Source organism: Nerophis ophidion, linkage group LG16, assembly GCF_033978795.1.
Source record: "Nerophis ophidion isolate RoL-2023_Sa linkage group LG16, RoL_Noph_v1.0, whole genome shotgun sequence".
NCBI lineage: Eukaryota > Metazoa > Chordata > Actinopteri > Syngnathiformes > Syngnathidae > Nerophis > Nerophis ophidion.
Window position 1 is genome coordinate 23,195,684 of NC_084626.1, and position 19,829 is coordinate 23,215,512.

The following is a 19,829-nucleotide window of genomic DNA, read 5'->3' on the forward strand; positions in this document are numbered from 1 at the left end:
ACTTCAACTGTGAGAGACAGAATGTGGAAAAAAATCCGGGAATTCACATTCCAGGAATTTTAAAGAATTTATTTGTAAATGATGGTGGAAAATAAGTATTTGGTCAACCATTCAAAGCTCTCACTGATGGAAGGAGGTTTTGGCTCCAAATCTCAGGATACATGGCCCCATTCATTCTTTCCTTAACACGGATCAATCGTCCTGTCCCCTTAGCAGAAAAACAGCCCCAAAGCATGATGTTTCCACCCCCATGCTTCACAGTAGGTGTGGTGTTCTTGGGATGCAACTCAGTATTCTTCTTCCTCCAAACACGACAAGTTGAGTTTATACCAAAATGGATACATGGATGATACAGCAGAGGATTGGGAGAATGTCATGTGGTCAGATGAAACCAAAATAGAACTTTTTGGTATAAACTCAACTGGTGGTGTTTGGAGGAAGAAGAATACTGAGTTGCATCCCAAGAACACCACACCTACTGTGAAGCATGGGGGTGGAAACATCATGCTTTGGGGCTGTTTTTCTGCTAAGGGGACAGGACGATTGATCCGTGTTAAGGAAAGAATGAATGGGGCCATGTATCGTGAGATTTGGAGCCAAAACCTCCTTCCATCAGTGAGAGCTTCGAATGCTTGACCAAATACTTATTTTCCACCATCATTTACAAATAAATTCCTACAATTTTTTCCCCACATTCTGTCTCTCACAGTTGAAGTGTACCTATGATGAAAACGACAGACCTCTGTCATCATTTGAAGTGGGAGAACTTGCACAATCGCTGGCTGACTAAATACTTTTTTCGCCCCACGTTACATACAGAGCGTGCGGCACATCTGCGCAGTCGCCCCGGAAGGGCAGCAAGAGACCGAAGCAAAAAGGTCAGCGGCGGCGTCGTACTCGGGACGGCACACCGATAAAAACGCTTTGTTTATCTTTGCACGGGGTGTCAACACAGCAGCATGTCAAGGTCAGAGTCCTACGTGTCCACCGTCCTCGCTGCACATGGTGAATAAGTTAAGGCTCGTCTAGGACCTGAGGGTTTTGAACGTATGATGAGGCACACGGAAGGCAAAGAATAAATGTTCACACAGAAGAACGAGGAGCGTGGGAACGGCGCCAGGGTCCGGTCGCGCCTCGGAGGAGACTGTTTTGGATAAACCGTTCTTGTCCCCAAAAAAAGGTCCGCAACTACAATCTTGGCGTTGGGTTCCGCTCGCAGGACCCAGCTTGTCCCCCAGGAAGGTGAAGGTAAATTCATCTGTTTGTGCACGAGAATGTGTCGTGATTAACTTTGACAGCCTCGATCTATCATAAAATTAGGCACGTGTCGGTCAGGGGTGTCCAAATTCTTTCCAGCGACGTATTTTTTTTTACATTCAAGACACCAAAACCAATAAAACGATAACAAGAGGGTTCACTCGCCCTCACATTTGTCACGTTTACATTAAACCAGATGGCAGTAGAATTATGCATCCATCCATATATTTTCTACCGCTTGTCCCGTTCGGGGTCAGAGAAGGGGTGCTGGAGCCTATCTCAGCCGCATTCTGGCGGAAGGCGGCGTACACCCTGGACAAGTCGCCAGCTAATCACAGGGCCAACACAGATAGACAGACAACATTCACACACTAGGGGCAATTTAGTGTTGCCAGTCAACCTATCCCCAGGTGCATGTCTTTGGAGGTGGGAGGAAGCCCACGCAGTCACGGGGAGAACATGCCAACTCCACACAGAAAGATCCCGAGCGCAGGATCGAACCCAGGACCTTCGTATTGTGAGGCAGACGCACCAACCCCACCGGCACCGTGCTGCCCCAGTAGAATGTCGACTATCTTAAAATGTGTTTCTCATGTAGAGCGGTGCTTTCCATGATTTTCAGCAGACTGCATGACGCGAGATGGGTCCAGGAATGAAGCCATATGAATCGCTTCCCTACTGTGCAATGGAATGAGTGGTGCTTTCCATGATTTTCAGCAGACTGCATGACGCGAGATGGGTCCAGGAATGAAGCCGTATGAATCCCTTCCCTACTGTGCAATGGAATGTCAATCCATCCATCCATTTTCTACCACTTATTCCCTTTTGGGGTCGCGGGGGGCGCTGGCGCCTATCTCAGCTACAATCGGGCGGAAGGCGGGGTACACCCTGGACAAGTCGCCACCTCGTCGCAGGGCCAACACAGATAGACAGACAACATTCACACACTAGGGCCAATTTAGTGTTGCCAATCAACCTATCCCCAGGTGCATGTCTTTGGAGGTGGGAGGAAGCCGGAGTACCCGGAGGGAACCCACGCATTCACGGGGAGAACATGCAAACTCCACACAGAAAGATCCCGAGCCTGGATTTGAACCCAGGAGTGCAGGGCCTTCGTATTGTGAGGCAGACGCACTAACCCCTCTGCCACCGTGAATGTCGACTATCTTAAAATGTGTTTGCTATGGAGAGAGGTGCTTTCCATGATTTTCAGCAGACTGCATGACGTGAGATGGGTCCAGGAATGGAGCCATATGAATCCCTTCCCTACTGTGCAATGTAGCTGCTGCCCCAGTAGAATGTCGACTATCTTAAAATGTGTTTGCTCTGGAGAGTGGTGCTTTCCATGATTTTCAGCAGACTGCATGACGCGAGATGGGTCCAGGGATGGACCCTGCAATGTCACTTGATCTACTCTTCATTTAATTTTATTTTTCGCCACCTTTTTTTTTTGCTGCAGCTGTTACACATACTGTAATATTGTACATGGTAATTGGGATTTGTTATATATTATATACAAATATAATATGATAATATAGTGAATGTTGTCTGTCTTGTCTATCTGTGTTGGCCCTGTGATGAGGTGGCGACTTGTCCAGGGTGTACACCGCCTTCCGCCAGATTGTAGCTGAGATAGGCTGCAGCACCCCCCACGGCCTCGATAGGGACGAGCGGTAGAAAATGGATGGATGGATACTAATATATTAGTGTATATTATATACTGTATATATAATATGTACATATTACATATATGTTATATTTTATATTGCTAGGATGGTACATTTTAAGTCTACTTTATACTTTTTGTCTTCGCCCACCTTTTGTGTGCATTATCCTTTTCATCCTTATCCTTTCCATCCTAAGTCTAAGTCTAAGTCAAATCCATTTTTTTGGTCATTTTATTCTTTGCCGGGGACTAAAGTTGCAAGTTAGCTCCAAAGCTAACACTATAATAGCATTTACAGAAAGGTTTATTTAATGAGTGCTGTCCAGGTTCTAAGTAAACATAACCAATATACACTACATTGCCAAAAGTATTTGGCCACCTGCCTTGACTCATATTTGAACTTGAAGTGCCATCCCATTCCTAACCCATATAATGTCGGTCCACCTTTTGCAGCTATTACAGCTTCAACTCTTCTGGCAAGGCTGTCCACAAGGTTGTGGAGTGTGTTTATAGGAATTTTCCACCATTCTTCCAAAAGCTCATTGGTGAGGTCACACACTGATGGCCTGGCTCTCAGTCTCTGTTCTAGTTCATCCCAAAGGAGTTCTATCCGGTTCAGGTCAGGACTCTGTGCAAGCCAGTCAAGTTCATCCGCACCAGACTCTGTCATCCAGGTCTTTATGGACCTTGCTTTGTGCACTGGTGAACAGTCATTTTTGAAGAGGAAGGGGCTCGCTTCAAACTCTTCCCACAAGGTTGGGAGAAAAGAATTGTCCAAAATGTTTTGGTATACTGGAACATTTAACGTTCCTTTCACTGGAACTAAGGGGCCATGCCCAACTCCTGAAAAACAACACCAGACCATAATTCCTCCTCCGCCTAATTTCACACTCGGCACAATGCAGTACAAAATGTAGCGTTCTCCTGGCAACCTTCAAACCCAGACTCGTCCATCAGATTGCCAGATGGAAAAGTGTGATTCATCACTCCATAGAAGACGTCTCCACTGCTCTAGAGTCCAGTGCCAGACGTGCTTTACACCACTGCATCCAACGCTTTGTATTGGACTTGATGATGTATGGCTTAGATGCAGCTGCTCGGCCATGAAAACCCATTCCATGAAGCTCTCTGCATACTTTTCGTGGGCTAATTGGAAGGTCAGATAAGGTTGGAAGCTCTGTAGCAACTGACTGTTCAGAAAGTCTCTTTGCACTATGCGCTTCAGCATCCCCTGATCCCCCTCTGTCAGTTTACGTGGCCTACCACTTGGTGGCTGAGTTGCTGTTGTTCCCAAACTCTTCCATTTTCTTATAATAAAGCCCATAGTTGACTTTGGAATATTTAGGACTGAGGAAATTTCTCGACTGGATCTGTTGCACAGGTGGCCTCCTATGTAACAGTTTGAGATGCTACCTCAGTAGAAGCATTTAAGTCTCACCTTAAAACTCATCTGTATACTCTAGCCTTTAAATAGACCTCCTTTTTTTTAAGACCAGTTGATCTGCCGCTTCTTTTCTTTTTCCCCTATGTCCCCCCCTCCCTTGTGGAGGGGGTCCAATCCGATGACCATGGATGAAGTACTGGCTGTCCAGAGTCGAGGCCCAGGATGGACCGCTCGTCAGGACCCAGGATGGACCGCTCGCCTGTGTATCGGTTGGGGACATCTCTACGCTGATCCGCCTCCGCTTGGGATGGTTTCCTGTGGACAGGACTCTCGCTGCTGTCTTGGATCCGCTTTGAACTGAACTCTCGCGGCTGTGTTGGAGCCACTATGGATTGAACTTTCACAGTATCATGTTAGACCCGCTCCACATCCATTGCTTTCGGTCCCCTAGAGGGGGGGGGTTTCCCACATCTGAGGTCCTCTCCAAGGTTTCTCATAGTCAGCATTGTCACTGGCGTCCCACTGGATGTGAATTCTCCCTGCCCACTGGGTGTGAGTTTTCCTTGCCCTTTTGTGGGTTCTTCCGAGGATGTTGTAGTCGTAATGATTTGTGCAGTCCTTTGAGACATTTGTGATTTGGGGCTATATAAATAAACATTGATTGATTGATTGATTGATGAGAGTTCCAGGCTGGAAATCACTGAGCTCTTGAAGGCGGCCCATTCTTTCACAAATGTTTGTAGAAACAGTCTCCATGCCTAAGTGCTTGATTTTATACACCTGTGGCCGGGCCAAGTGATTAGGACACCTGATTCTAATCATTTGGATGGGTGGCCAAATACTTTTGGCAATAAAGTGCATGTTAAAGGCCTACTGAAAGCCACTACTAGCGACCACGCAGTCTGATAGTTTATATATCAATGATGAAATATTAACATTGCAACACATGCCAATACAGCTTTTTTAGTTTACTAAATTGCAATTTTAAATTTCCCGCGGAGTTTCCTGATGAAAACGTCGCGGAATGATGACGCGTTTTTGTAACTAGGGATGCACCGATTAATCGGTAACCGAACATATTCGGCCGAATATGGCAAAAAAAGCCACATTCGGCCTTCGGTGGAATGAGTTAAAAACAAGGCCGAATAGTGGCGTGTGACGCAATTTTTTGACGCGGTGACGCAATCAACCAACGTGCAGTGACGTTGGGATATGTTGTGTACCTGTATAAGTGTATGATATGTTGTGTACCTGTATAAGTGTATGAGGTTACAATGTTGTGTACCTGTATAAGTGTATGAGGTTACAAGCACACACTTATTGAGATTTACTTGAGCCTTCTGTTTACATTATTAGCCTGTTGTGTAGGCTACCTGTATAAGTGTATGAGGTTACAAGCACACACTTAATTGAGATTTACTTGAGCCTTCTGTTTACATTATTAGCATATCTACTGTGGCTAAGCAGACTTTTGCCAAAAGGACAATAATTCATTTGTTGTGGGTTTACCCACTTTAATGCACTTAATTTTTTTTTTGGAATGCATGTTTTGTTTGAAGGCCTAATATAAATGAAAAACTGTGCTTTTTTTGAAAAGCAAAGGCTACTGGAATATTAAAAAAATGTCAATATTCCAAAAAAATTACTTTATTTGAAAAACATGTCCAAATATTGATTCTATGCTATTTATGCAGTATTAATTTTTTGGGGAAAAACTGCATTCATTATTCGGTATTCGGCCTTCAGCCAAGCGTTTAAGTTTTATTCGGCTTCGGCCACAAATTTTCATTTCGGTGCATCCCTATTTGTGACGTTATTGGTTGGAGGGGACATATTAGCGCAGCACCATTTGCGGCTAAAAGTCGTCTCTTTTCATCGCATAATTACACAGTATTCTGGACATCTGTGTTGCTGAATCTTTTGCAATTTGTTCAATTAATAATGGAGAAGTCTAAGTAGAAAGATGGAGGTGGGAAGCTTTAGCCTTTAGCCACACAAACACACGGTGATTCCTTGTTTAAAATTCCCGGAGGTGAAGCTTTACTATGGATCAGAGCGGTCAAGCGAACATGTTTCCCGACCACATGTCAACCAGCAGGTTTCGGTGAGAAAATTGTGGTAAAAAGTCGCCTTTTACCGGCGATCAGCGGAGCTTGCGCTGTCCATGCAGCTGGCGTCAACACACCCGTGGACACACCCCTCCGACTATCAGGTACTGTAAAACTCACTAGAACACTAGCAACACAATAGAAAGATAAGGGATTTCCCAGAATTATCTTAGTAAATGTGTCTAAAAACATCTGCGATGCAATCGCCTCTTTTTTTTAAACTTTATTTTTATTTTATTTATTTTTTTCTAGTCCTTCGCTATCAATATCCTCATCCACGAATCTTTTATCCTCGCTCAAATTAATGGGGAAATTGTCGTTTTCTCGCTCCAAATAGGCTCACATTATAAACAATGTGAGGACGTGAGGAGACCTCACACTGGTGACATCATCGTCTGCTACTTCCGGTACAGGCAAGGCTTTTTTATTAGCGACCAAAAGTTGAGAACTTTATCGTGGATGTTCTCTACTAAATCCTTTCAGCAAAAATATGGCAAAATCGCGAAATGATGAAGTATGACACATAGAATGGAGCTGCTATCCCCGTTTAAATAAGAACATCTCATTTCAGTAGGCCTTTTAACTATCTGAACAAAATAACGACGCTTTGTGTTATCAGTAACAAAGCAAATTTCATGTAATCTAAATCCATCCATTCATCTTCTTCCGCTTATCCAAGGTCGGGTCACGGGGGCAGCAGCCTAAGCAGGGAAGCCCAGACTTCCCTCTCCCAAGCCACGTCGTCCAGCTCTTCCCTGGGAATCCCGAGGCGTTCCCAGTCCAGCCGGGAGACATAGTCTTCCCAACGTGTCCTGGGTCCGGTTGGGCGTGCCCTAAACACCTCCCTAGGGAGACGTTTGGGTGGCATCCTTTTAAATCCTTTGAGATATTAAACTTTTTCTTTTGAGTATTTTTTACTAATATTTTCTTTGTGCAAACTACAACTTTTCCACATTTTGCAAGACATTTGTACGCATAATTATGACAGGGCCCTAGGATTCATTTTCTTACAAGGCTGTCTTGGTTGACAAGACTCTTCAGCATTGCGCGGACATTGGGGGCGGTGCCTTTGGATTGGCAGACCCGGGTGGTGGTTCCTCTATTTAAGAAGAAGAACCGGAGGGTGTGCTCCAACTATCCATTGAGGTCTATCCAGGTGTACTGGAGAGGAGCCTATGCAAGAGATGTCAAACCTCAGATTCAAGAACTGTGGACCGGCACTATACTCTTGGCAGGGTGCACGGGAGTTTGTCCGACCAGTCTACATATGCTTTGTGGACTTGGAGAAGGCCTTCAGCCGTGTGGTTCAGGAAGTCCTGTGAGGATTGTTCAGAGAGTATGAGGTACCTGTATGATCAGTGTCAGACCTCGGTCTGTATTGTCGGCCATAAGTCTGACCCTTTCCCGGTAAGGCTTGCCCTTTGTCACCGATTCTGTTCATGACATTTATTACATTTAGTCAGGGTTTTGAGGGGATCCGGTTAGGTTTCTTCTTTTTACTGACTTCATCTGATCAGGATCTTTAGCTCTGACTGTATCGGTTCACAACTGAGTGTGAAGCGACTGAGGTAAGAAGTCTAGATCCATGGTTCTTGCCCGGAAAAGGGTGGAATACCATCTTCGGGTTCAGGAGGAGACTTTGCCCTAAGTGGAGGAGTACAAGTACCTCCGGGTCTTGTTCCCGAGTGAGGGAAGAGTGGATCGTGCAATCGACAGGCGGATCGGTGCAGCGTCTTCAGTAATGCAGACGCTGTGAGAGCTGAGCCGGAAGGCAAAGCTCTCAATTTACCGGGCGATCTAGGTTCCTATCCTCACCTATGGTCATGAGCTTTGGGTTATGACCGGAAGGACAAGATCCCGGAAGGACAAGCGGCCGAAATGAGTTTCCTCTGTCAGGTGGAAGGGTTCTTTGTTAGAGATAGGGTGAGGAGCTCAAAGTAAAGCTTCTACTTCTCCACATCGATTGGACCTCGGACGCATTCCTGAGGAGGTGTTTAATCGGGTTTGAATAGCGAGTTCCTTATTTGTAACGTCTTAACAAATCAAAAATCAAAGAAATCACATATTTTCTCAAATCTGTCCTGTTCAGTTACTCAGGAAAACCATTTGTTGATGTAAATATTAATTTCTGCTGTACAGATTCACTTTAGAAAATAGAAGTGTGGGATACTTCTCTGATTGGGTGGAATTTTATTAAACAAAACCAGTTTTCGTTAGAAAAATATAGAAATGTATCACAGCTGTTTATCTATTTTATGGAGGAATGTCGGTAATCATAGAACTGGCTTTCGATGTTATTAAAAAGTATTGATTTTGAATAAAGAATCAATTATGAATCGAATCGTGTAGTGTTTAGGGCACATCCTTCCGGCACGAGGCCACGTGGAGTATGGGCTTCTCTGCTTAGGCTGCAGCCCCCGCGGCCTGACCTTGGATAAGCAAAAGAAGATGGATTGATAAGCTACTCCATGAACAAATGTTTTGACTTTTTATTCGTTTGAAACGATTATTATATTTTTAAAACAAACTTGAATTTAATTTGATGCATGTTTTTTTTTTTTTTTAAAGAACAGCCTATGTTTAATATTTTTTGGTGTAAAATAACACGTTTAACTTCATCAAAACCTAAGTTTGTAAATCCTTCCTAAATCAATTCTGAGCAGGATTCATACCCTGTGCCACAGGAGCTAGTGAGACCAATTTGTCATGAAAATAATGCCAGTAATGCATTTTTTGGACATTTTTTCCGTGTGCTTCTTCCCACAAAACAGGGCTAAGGTGTGGACCTGGACAGGTATTATTGGCCATTTTTAGGTCTCATTCTTGAGGAGATTTGTACAATGCTCTACTCTGGGACGCATATGGACCCCCAGGCTGCACTTTGGACACCCCTGATCTAGACTCAATTATTTTGATCGATGACCCTTATCATTTCACAATAAAATCCCTTTGTGGACACTTTCTATTCATCACGTATGCACTGTGAATATTGTCCTTAAAAAGGTAACTCCACTTTTTTTTCAGGGGGAATTTTGCGTATGCGAGACAAGAACACACATCTCTCTCTTTTTCTGCGTTTACCGTGAATTGATTTACGTGAAACAAGTTGAAAAACGTATTGGAGTGTTACCATTTAGTGGTCAATTGTACGGAATATGTACTGTAATGTGCAATCTACTCAGAAAAGTTGCAATCAATCAATCAATCTAAATAGTGAAAAACTGCTAGCAAGAAGCAGATAATCAATACAGGTAACGGAACCCGATTTGTTCCTCAAAAAAAAAAATCCAATGCCGTTTTAGGTACATGCTAAAAGTGGTGTTCTGAAAATTACTTTAATTAACTATAGTTCCTCGTTACTTTCCTATCAATCATTCAATCAATCCATGTTTATTATTATAGCCCTAAATCATTTTTTTTTCTTTGTCATGAAAAAATGAATTATTAATCCACGTGTTTATTTACTGTTAATATCTGCTAATTTTGTCTTTTAACATTTACACTTCTAAAGAAATGTAATAATCATTTATTCTTCTGTTTGGATACTTTACATTAGTTTTGGATGATACCACAAAAATGTGGGTATCAATCCGATACCAAGTAGTTACAGAATCATGCATTGGTCATATTCAAAGTCCTCATGTGTCCAGGAACGTATATCCTGAGTTTATAAACATAATATAAATGTTTTAAAAACTAAAGAAGATGTTGTGATGCCAAAAAATATCGACGTAATCATAGTAGTATGGACTAGATACGTGCCTGTACTTGGTATCATTACAGTGGATGTTAGGTGTAGATCCACCCATGGCGTTTGTTTACATTTTGAAGCCTTGTGAGAAACTTACTAGGATTAGTGATTCATAAGTAGCTAAAACACTGCTGACGGCGGGTGGACGTTAGCCGCTAGCTAGCTAGCCATTGTGATAGCAAAATTACTTATACTTGTTTAAATAGATGATGTTCTTTGAGTGGGTTGCCAAAAGTTGTTTATTAGGCTTAGGAATGTGAGGCTTTGCAAGAGACACCTAATCTGATCAAGCTCTGTCTCCTCTGTCTTTGATGTGACATGTGGACTTTAGTTGACCGGGCATATGTGTTATCTCTTCCTGACCCCCATCTGGGCAAACGACACCCCCTCCTCTTGACAGGACTTTGGATATTCTTTCACTGGGGTACTGTATGTTAATGAGCGTGGAGGGTGGGACTTCTGAAAATGTATAATTGTCATGACATATTCTAAAGCAGGCAGAACAAGCTGGAACGAACGGATGTGTCGTTCTGGTTTGGTCTTGCTTTGCAAAGCTCGTTATTATTTGTTTGTTACTTTAATAAATCATTTTAAAGCTATTTGTCACTAAAGGATCGTCTTTAGGAAATTTCCACGACACCATGTCTTAAAGCACGTCTTCCTGAGGAGGTTTCAGTGTTATAACTTCACGTTTATCTTCAGTTTTTAAGCCAAAATGCATCCGTTCTCCGTTTTCCGTCTACATACTGGGTCTGCTTATAAGTACTCTGTGATTGTGCACTGCCCAATATGCTCCTCTGCTCGTGAAACCAACAATGTCATGACGTGACGACGACGTGGGTGCGGGGGGTTTCAGGGGCGATATGGTACCGAAAATTATTCATTAGTATCGTGGTACTATACTAATCCCTGTATGCCGTACAACCCTATCCAGAACAGTAAAGTATAGTATGGCTCAGTGGTCCCCAACCACCGGGCCGCAGAAGAATTTTTTATTAATATATATTCTTTTAATTACATTTTATTTTTTTATTTTTTATTAAATCAACATAAAAAACACAATATACACTTAAAATTAGTGCACCGACCCAAAAAACCTCCCGTTTTCATGACAAAAGAAAAAGAAAAAAAAAAAAAGAATCTCCCACCTCCCCGCAGTACAAATTATCAAGCGTTGACCGTTCCGCAGCTACAAAAAGGTTGGGGACCACTATAATAGCTTGGTTATTATGCAAGTCATGGCATGTAAATGGAACGTTGTTGGTGGTTTTTTGATTTTTTGTATAGCTGCCTCTTGCTAGCAGTTTGTCATGGCTTAGATTGCACAGAAAAGAGAAATACACATGTTCTTGTTTCACATAAAGGCTTTGTGGATGACGGGCAAAATTCCGAAAAAAAGTGCAGTTTGTCTTTAAAGTTGTGTTCTTTCTTCCTTTGAGATTCTCCTAACGAGATGAAATATTGTTCAAAACAAAATGTGTATATGTAATATGTTTTCTTTTTCTTTTTTGAGACAATAGTCTCATTGTCTCGTTCCATTCCTAAACGGTATGCTATTTGTTACTCAAATACATTTGTTGCAATATGCACAGACTGGCATTACATTTAGTTTTGAAATAAATAAATAATAAAATAAATACAAAATAAACTCTTGGCATGTCATACAAAAACGAAGCACACGCAACATTTTCTCGTCCTCTCCTTATTAAAGCTGCTTTGGTTACAAGACGGCCGTGACGTCTGTCGAGCTCTCGCGCTTACCGAGGTGTCGTCGGGGACTCCTTCCCAGACGTCACATACTTTGCCCCCCAACCCCCCCCCCCCCCAACCCCCCGCGTCTGTGTATTCCTTTTGCCTCTACGGTAAATCAAAATGAGTGGGTGTAGTTACACCAGAGTGTGTCTATCATCTGCTGAAGACTGTCTCCACTTCTGATACAAGGTCTACTGGGAGCTGTTTGTCATAAAGATGTCCGCGCTGTGAAAGAAAGTGCTATTGTACTGAGGGCTGACAGTGTGGAGACCTTGGACGCTGAGCCCACCGCGTTGGGACCTGAAATTGGAATGAAAAGATTCAGACAGTCAATATATATATTTTTCTGCATCTTTTTGAACATTTTTTTTAATAATGTTTTTATGTATAATGGCCTAATCTACAAACCCCGTTTCCATATGAGTTGGGAAATTGTGTTAGATGTAAATATAAACAGAATACAATGATTTGCAAATCCTTTTCAAGCCATATTCAGTTGAATATGCTACAAAGACAACATTTTTGATGTTCAAACTCATAAATATATAATTTTTTTTGCAAATAATCATTAACTTTAGAATTTGATGCCAGCAACACGTGACAAACAAGTTGGGAAAGGTGGCAATAAACACTGATAAAGTTGAGGAATGCTCATCAAACACTTATTTGGAACATCCCACAAGTGTGCAGGCTAATTGGGAACAGGTGGGTGCCATGATTGGGTATAAAAACAGCTTCCCAAAGAATGCTCAGTCTTTCACAAGAAAGGATGGGGCGAGGTACACCCCTTTGTCCACAACTGTGTGAGCAAATAGTCAAACAGTTTAAGAACAACCTTTCTCAAAGTGCAATTGCAAGAAAATTTTGGGATTTCAACATCTACGCTCCATAATATCATCAAAAGGTTCAGAGAATCTGGAGAAATTACTCCACGTAAGCGGCATGGCCGGAAAACAACATTGAACGACTGTGACCTTCCATCCCTCATACTGCACTGTATCAAAAACTGATATCAATCTCTAAAGGATATCACCACATAGGCTCAGGGACACTTCAGAAAACCACTGTCACTAAATAAAGTTGGTCGCTACATCTGTAAGTGCAAGTTAAAGCTCTACTATGCAAAGCGAAAACCATTTATCAACAACATCCAGAAACGCCGCCGGCTTCTCTGGGCCCGAGATCATTTGAGATGGACTGATGCAAAGTGGAAAAGTGTTCTGTTGTCTGACGAGTCCACATTTCAAATTGTTTTTGGAAATATTTAACATCGTGTCATCCGGACCAAAGAGGAAGCGAACCATCCAGACTGTTATCGACACAAAGTTGAAAAGCCAGCATCTGTGATGGTATGGGGGTGCATTAGTGCCCAAGGCATGGGTACCTTACACATCTGTGAAGGCACCATTAATGCTGAAAGGTACATACAGGTTTTGGAACAACATATGCTGCCATCCAAGCCCCGTCTTTTTCATGGACACCCCTGCTTATTTCAGCAAGACAATGCCAAGACACATTCAGCACGTGTTAAAACAGCCTGGCTTCATAAAAAAAGAGTGCGGGTACTTTCCTGGCCCGCCTGCAGTCCAGACATGTCTCCCATCAAAAATGTGTGGCGCATTATGAAGCGTAAAATACGACAGCAGAACGACTGAAGCTCTACATAAAACAAGAATGGGAAAGAATTCCACTTTCAAAGCTTCAACAATTAGTTTCCTCAGTTCCCAAACGTTTATTGAGTGTTGTTAAAAGAAAAGGTGATGTAACACAGTGGTGAACATGCCCTTTCCCAACTACTTTGGCACGTGTTGCAGCCATGAAACTCTAAGTTAATTATTATTTGCAAAAAAAATATAAAGTTTATGAGTTTGAATATCAAATATATTGTCTTTGTACTGGATTCAACTGAATATGGGTTGAAAAGGATTTGCATTCATTGTATTCTGTTTATATTTACATCTAACACACTTTCTCAACTCATATGGAAACAGGGTTTGTACCAAGATGCTAAAAAACAGGCATTAGCATATGCAAACTATGAAAATTGACTGTATAATTAGTAGTGATCTAACCAGAGGCGTGGAAAATGTCTGCAGACCGTCTACTTTAAATGAGGTTTCTGCGCATTCGACCGGCTGTCACCATGGAAACACTCATTTACTGCACATCCAGCATCATGCTCCAACCTGTGCTGTTTTGCAACGTTGTGTAACTTGCAGCACGCAACTATAATTTGTACCGCCTTTTCTGGGCAATCTACATACTGTACATACTAGGGGTGTTCCGATACCAATATTTTGGTACTGGTACTAGTAGGAACTTTACTCTACTTTATATAAAAATGGCAACAGCGGAAAAATTAATGCCATATAAGAAGGTAGAGGAAAAAGAAGAAGCTTATCGACTACGGTGACCCCACGGACTACAGTGACGGACGTGCGCACATTTTCAGCACTTATGCAGATCCCAAATACACATTAGGTAAGAAAAGTTGATTTTACATAATATTGCGAAAGAAAACGTCAGGTAATATGTCTGCTAGTTACTAAGAAAACACACCATAATAATACTCGTATGTTTAATGCGCCGACAATCAATCAAGTGGTGCGGCTTCATAGCTTACCAAAGTCGTATTAAAAACATTTTGACGGATTTTTGAGTGCCGTATGTAATGTTCTATATTCTCAATGGAACATTTAACATTTTGGTCTTTTTTACTGCCATCATATTGCAGTCGACACGTATCTCTTATGAGTGACTGCCATCTACTGGTCACACTTATTACACCATGTACCAAATAAAGTTGCTTCGAGGTCGGAAAGCGCAACCAGAATCATGCCGTAGATTAGGCGCACTGGGCTATAAGGAGCACTGTCGATTTTTGAGAAAATGAAAGGCATTTAAGTGCGCCTTATAGTCCGAAATATAAGTTTTTGTTTTTTTTCCAAAGGGAACAATTGTTTGGAAATATGAACTGCAGTCGACACGTTTAGGGTTGACCTCAGAGTTTCTATCGAATTTGATTGTATAACAAAGTGGTGTTCCAATGACACAATGGTCCATTGCAGCTTTTTAATTTTTTCCGCTCTCTCTGCTCCTTCGATGATGACGATTTCTAATCTGCCGTGTTCAGGCAGCAGCAGGAGAGCGGATTACGCAGCTCTGCACCGAGGACACTAACTATCTCTCCACTGACCTGGTATCCTCGGGATGGTGATCTGCCGACTACTGCTGCCTTCCCCTCCCTCGCCAAACGGTTTTATCTGGATGATGTAATCCTCATCGGTGGGCAGCGTGAGCTCCACGGAGGTGGTGTTTGTCTCCATGACATTGGGGCGACCGTGTTGGTTCTTCTTGTACAGCACCTAAACACGGTCCAATTGGGTCAGTTAAAAAAGGCCACAAATACAGTCCTGGTCAAAAGTTTACATACACTTGTAAAGAAACATAATGTCATGGCTGTCTTGAGTTTCCAATCATTTCTACAACTCTTATTTTTTGTGACAGAGTGATTGGAGCACATACTTGTTGGTCACAAAAAACATTCATAAAGTTTGGTTCTTTTATGAATTTATTATGGGTCTACTGAAAATGTGACCCAATCTGCTGGGTCAAAAGTATACATACAGCAATGTTCATATTTGCTAACATGTCCCTTGGCAAGTTTCACTACAATAAGGCACTTTTGGAAGCCATCCACAAGCTTCTGGATGAATTTTTGACCACTCTTAAAAAAATTGGTGCAGTTCAGCTAAATGTGTTGCTTTTCTGATTTGAAATTGTTTCTTCAGCATTTGTGTTTCATCTGACCACAGAACTTTCCTCCAGAAGGTCTTATCTTTCTCCATGTGATGTCAGATGAAACAAACATTTAGCTGTTTGGCCTCAATGCCCAGCAATATGTTTGGAGGAGAAAAGGTGAGGCCTTTAATCCCAGGAACACCAAACCTACCGTCAAGCATGGTGGTGGTAGTATTATGCTCTGGGCCTGTTTTGCTACCAATTGGAACTGGTGCTTTACAGAGAGTAAATGGGACAATGAAAAAGGAGGATTACCTCCAAATTCTTCAGGACAACCTAAAATCATCACCCCTGTAGAATAGAATAGAATAGAATAAAATAGAATAGAATAGACTTTATTGTCATTATATTTGCATATAACGAGATTAAAGACTCCAACTCAAGGTGCGGTTGTGGGAACAAATATGGGGTAAAATAAATAACACAAGTGGTAATAAAGGAAAAACTAAAAATTGAAATAAACAGACTACTGTCCAAAAAAATAACAAGCAATCCTGCACAATATCCATAAGACATTCAGGAAGAAAGTTCTGTGGTCAGATGAAACAAAAATTTAGCTATTCGGCCACAATACTCAGCAATATGTTTTGGGGGAGAAAAGGTGAGGCCTTTAATCCCATGATCACCATACCTATTGTCAAGCATGGTGGTGGTAGTATTATGCTCTGGGCCTATTTTGCTGCCAATGGAACTAGTGCTTTACAGAGAGTAAATAGGACAATGAAAAAGGAGGATTACCTCAAAATTCTTCAGCCCTGAGGTTGGGTCTTGGGCACAGTTGGGTGCTCCAACAGGACAATGACCCCAAACACACATCAAAAGTGGTAAAGGAATGGCTAAATCAGGCTAGAATGAAGGTTTTAGAATGGCCTTCCCAAAGTCCTGACTTAAACGTGTGGACAATGCTGAAGAAACAAGTCCATGTCCGAAAACCAACAAATGTAGCTGTACTCCACCAATTTTGTCAAGAGGAATGGTCAAAAATGTATCCAGAAGCTTGTGGAAGGCTACCAAGAGTGCCTTATTGCAGTGAACACCCAACTGCGCCCAAGACCCAACCTCTGGGCTGATGATCTTAGGTTGTCCTGAAGGATTTGGAGGTAATCCTCCTTTTTCGATGTCCCATTTACTCTCTGTAAAGCACCAGTTCCATTGGCAGCAAAACAGGCCCAGAGCATAATACTACCACCACCATGTTTGACAGTAGGTGTGGTGTTCATGGGATTAAAGGCCTCACCTTTTCTCCTCCAAACCTATTGCTGGGTAATGTGGCCAAACAGCTACATTTTCATTTCATCTGACTAAAGAACTTTCCTCCAGAAGGTCTTATCTTTGTCCATGTGATGTCAGATGAAACACAAAAGGAGGTTGGGTCTTGGGCACAGTTGGGTGTTCCAACAGGACAATGACCCCAAACACACATCAAAAGTGGTAAAGGAATGGCTAAATCAGGCTAGAATGAAGGTTTTATAATGGCCTTCCCAAAGTCCTGACTTAAACGTGTGGACAATGCTGAAGAAACAAGTCCATGTCAGAAAACCAGCAAATGTAGCTGAACTCCACCAATTTTGTCAAGAGGATTGGTCAAAAACTTATCCAGAAGCTTGTGGAAGGCTACCAAGAGAGCCTTATTGCAGTGAACACCCAACTGCGCCAAAGACCCAACCTCTGGGCTGATGATTTTAGGTTGTCCTGAAGAATTTTGAGGTAATCTTCCTCTTTCATTGTCCCATTTACTCTCTGTAAAGCACCAGTTCTATTGGCAGTAAAACAGGCCCAGAGCATAATACTACCACCACCATGTTTGACAGTAGGTGTGGTGTTCATGGGATTAAAGGCCTCACCTTTTCTCCTCCAAACCTATTGCTGGGTAATGTGGCCAAACAGCTACATTTTCATTTCATCTGACTAAAGAACTTTCCTCCAGAAGGTCTTATCTTTGTCCATGTGATGTCAGATGAAACACAAAAGGAGGTTGATCTTGGGCACAGTTGGGTGTTCCAACAGGACAATGACCCCAAACACACATCAAAAGTGGTAAAGGAATGGCTAAATCAGGCTAGAATGAAGGTTTTATAATGGCCTTCCCAAAGTCCTGACTTAAACGTGTGGACAATGCTGAAGAAACAAGTCCATGTCAGAAAACCAGCAAATGTAGCTGAACTCCACCAATTTTGTCAAGAGGATTGGTCAAAAACTTATCCAGAAGCTTGTGGAAGGCTACCAAGAGAGCCTTATTGCAGTGAACACCCAACTGCGCCAAAGACCCAACCTCTGGGCTGATGATTTTAGGTTGTCCTGAAGAATTTTGAGGTAATCTTCCTCTTTCATTGTCCCATTTACTCTCTGTAAAGCACCAGTTCTATTGGCAGTAAAACAGGCCCAGAGCATAATACTACCACCACCATGTTTGACAGTAGGTGTGGTGTTCATGGGATTAAAGGCCTCACCTTTTCTCCTCCAAACCTATTGCTGGGTAATGTGGCCAAACAGCTACATTTTCATTTCATCTGACTAAAGAACTTTCCTCCAGAAGGTCTTATCTTTGTCCATGTGATGTCAGATGAAACACAAAAGGAGGTTGATCTTGGGCACAGTTGGGTGTTCCAACAGGACAATGACCCCAAACACACGTCAAATGTGGTAAAGGAATGGCTAAATCAGGCTAGAATGAAGGTTTTATAATGGCCTTCCCAAAGTCCTGACTTAAACGTGTGGACAATGCTGAAGAAACAAGTCCATGTCAGAAAACCAACAAATGTAGCTGAACTCCACCAATTTTGTCAAGAGGAGTGGTCAAAAACTTATCCAGAAGCTTGTGGAAGGCTACCAAGAGAGCCTTATTGCAGTGAACACCAAACTGGGCCCAAGACCCAACCTCTGGGCTGATGATTTTAGGTTGTCCTGAAGAATTTTGAGGTAATCTTCCTCTTTCATTGTCCCATTTACTCTCTGTAAAGCACCAGTTCTATTGGCAGTAAAACAGGCCCAGAGCATAATACTACCACCACCATGTTTGACAGTAGGTGTGGTGTTCATGGGATTAAAGGCCTCACCTTTTCTCCTCCAAACCTATTGCTGGGTAATGTGGCCAAACAGCTACATTTTCATTTCATCTGACTAAAGAACTTTCCTCCAGAAGGTCTTATCTTTGTCCATGTGATGTCAGATGAAACACAAAAGGAGGTTGATCTTGGGCACAGTTGGGTGTTCCAACAGGACAATGACCCCAAACACACATCAAAAGTGGTAAAGGAATGGCTAAATCAGGCTAGAATGAAGGTTTTATAATGGCCTTCCCAAAGTCCTGACTTAAACGTGTGGACAATGCTGAAGAAACAAGTCCATGTCAGAAAACCAGCAAATGTAGCTGAACTCCACCAATTTTGTCAAGAGGATTGGTCAAAAACTTATCCAGAAGCTTGTGGAAGGCTACCAAGAGCGCCTTATTGCAGTGAACACCCAACTGCGCCAAAGACCCAACCTCTGGGCTGATGATTTTAGGTTGTCCTGAAGAATTTTGAGGTAATCCTCCTCTTTCATTGTCCCATTTACTCTCTGTAAAGCACTAGTTCTATTGGCAGTAAAACAGGCCCAGAGCATAATACTACCACCACCATGTTTGACAGTAGGTGTGGTGTTCATGGGATTAAAGGCCTCACCTTTTCTCCTCCAAACCTATTGCTGGGTAATGTGGCCAAACAGCTACATTTTCATTTCATCTGACTAAAGAACTTTCCTCCAGAAGGTCTTATCTTTGTCCATGTGATGTCAGATGAAACACAAAAGGAGGTTGGGTCTTGGGCACAGTTGGGTGTTCCAACAGGACAATGAGCCCAAACACATGTCAAAAGTGGTAAAGGAATGGCTAAATCAGGCTAGAATTAAGGTTTTAGAATGGCCTTCCCAAAGTCCTGACTTAAACGTGTGGACAATGCTGAAGAAACAAGTCCATGTCAGAAAACCAACATATTTAGCAGAACTGCACTAATTTTGTCAAGAGGAGTGGTCATAATGTCAACCAGAAGCTTGTGGAAGGCTACCAAGAGAGCCTTATTGCAGTGAACACCCAACTGCGCCCAAGACCCAACCTCTGGGCTGATGATCTTA

The 19,829-nt window shown here is 42.4% G+C and overlaps 1 protein-coding gene and 1 long non-coding RNA gene across 3 annotated transcripts in view; both read right to left on the bottom strand.

Moving 5' to 3' along the window:
* Positions 1-5,487: 5,487 nt before the first annotated feature.
* Positions 5,488-11,952, bottom strand: LOC133535175 (uncharacterized). The gene is made up of 2 exons (XR_009802172.1): positions 5,593-11,952; positions 5,488-5,558 (listed from the first exon to the last, which is right to left on the bottom strand). It is a non-coding gene; the product is annotated as an uncharacterized LOC133535175 (long non-coding RNA).
* Positions 11,953-12,000: 48 nt separating this feature from the next.
* LOC133535176 (contactin-4-like) overlaps positions 12,001-19,829 on the bottom strand; it is a 645,232-nt gene continuing 637,403 nt past the window's right edge. For both annotated transcript variants that reach the window (XM_061874742.1, XM_061874741.1), the window contains 2 exons: positions 15,115-15,283; positions 12,001-12,218 (listed from right to left, as the gene is read on the bottom strand). In XM_061874742.1, coding sequence (XP_061730726.1) covers positions 12,127-12,218; positions 15,115-15,283 — 261 coding nt within the window. In that variant the 3' untranslated portion in view covers positions 12,001-12,126. The remainder of the gene's footprint in view (positions 12,219-15,114; positions 15,284-19,829) is intronic.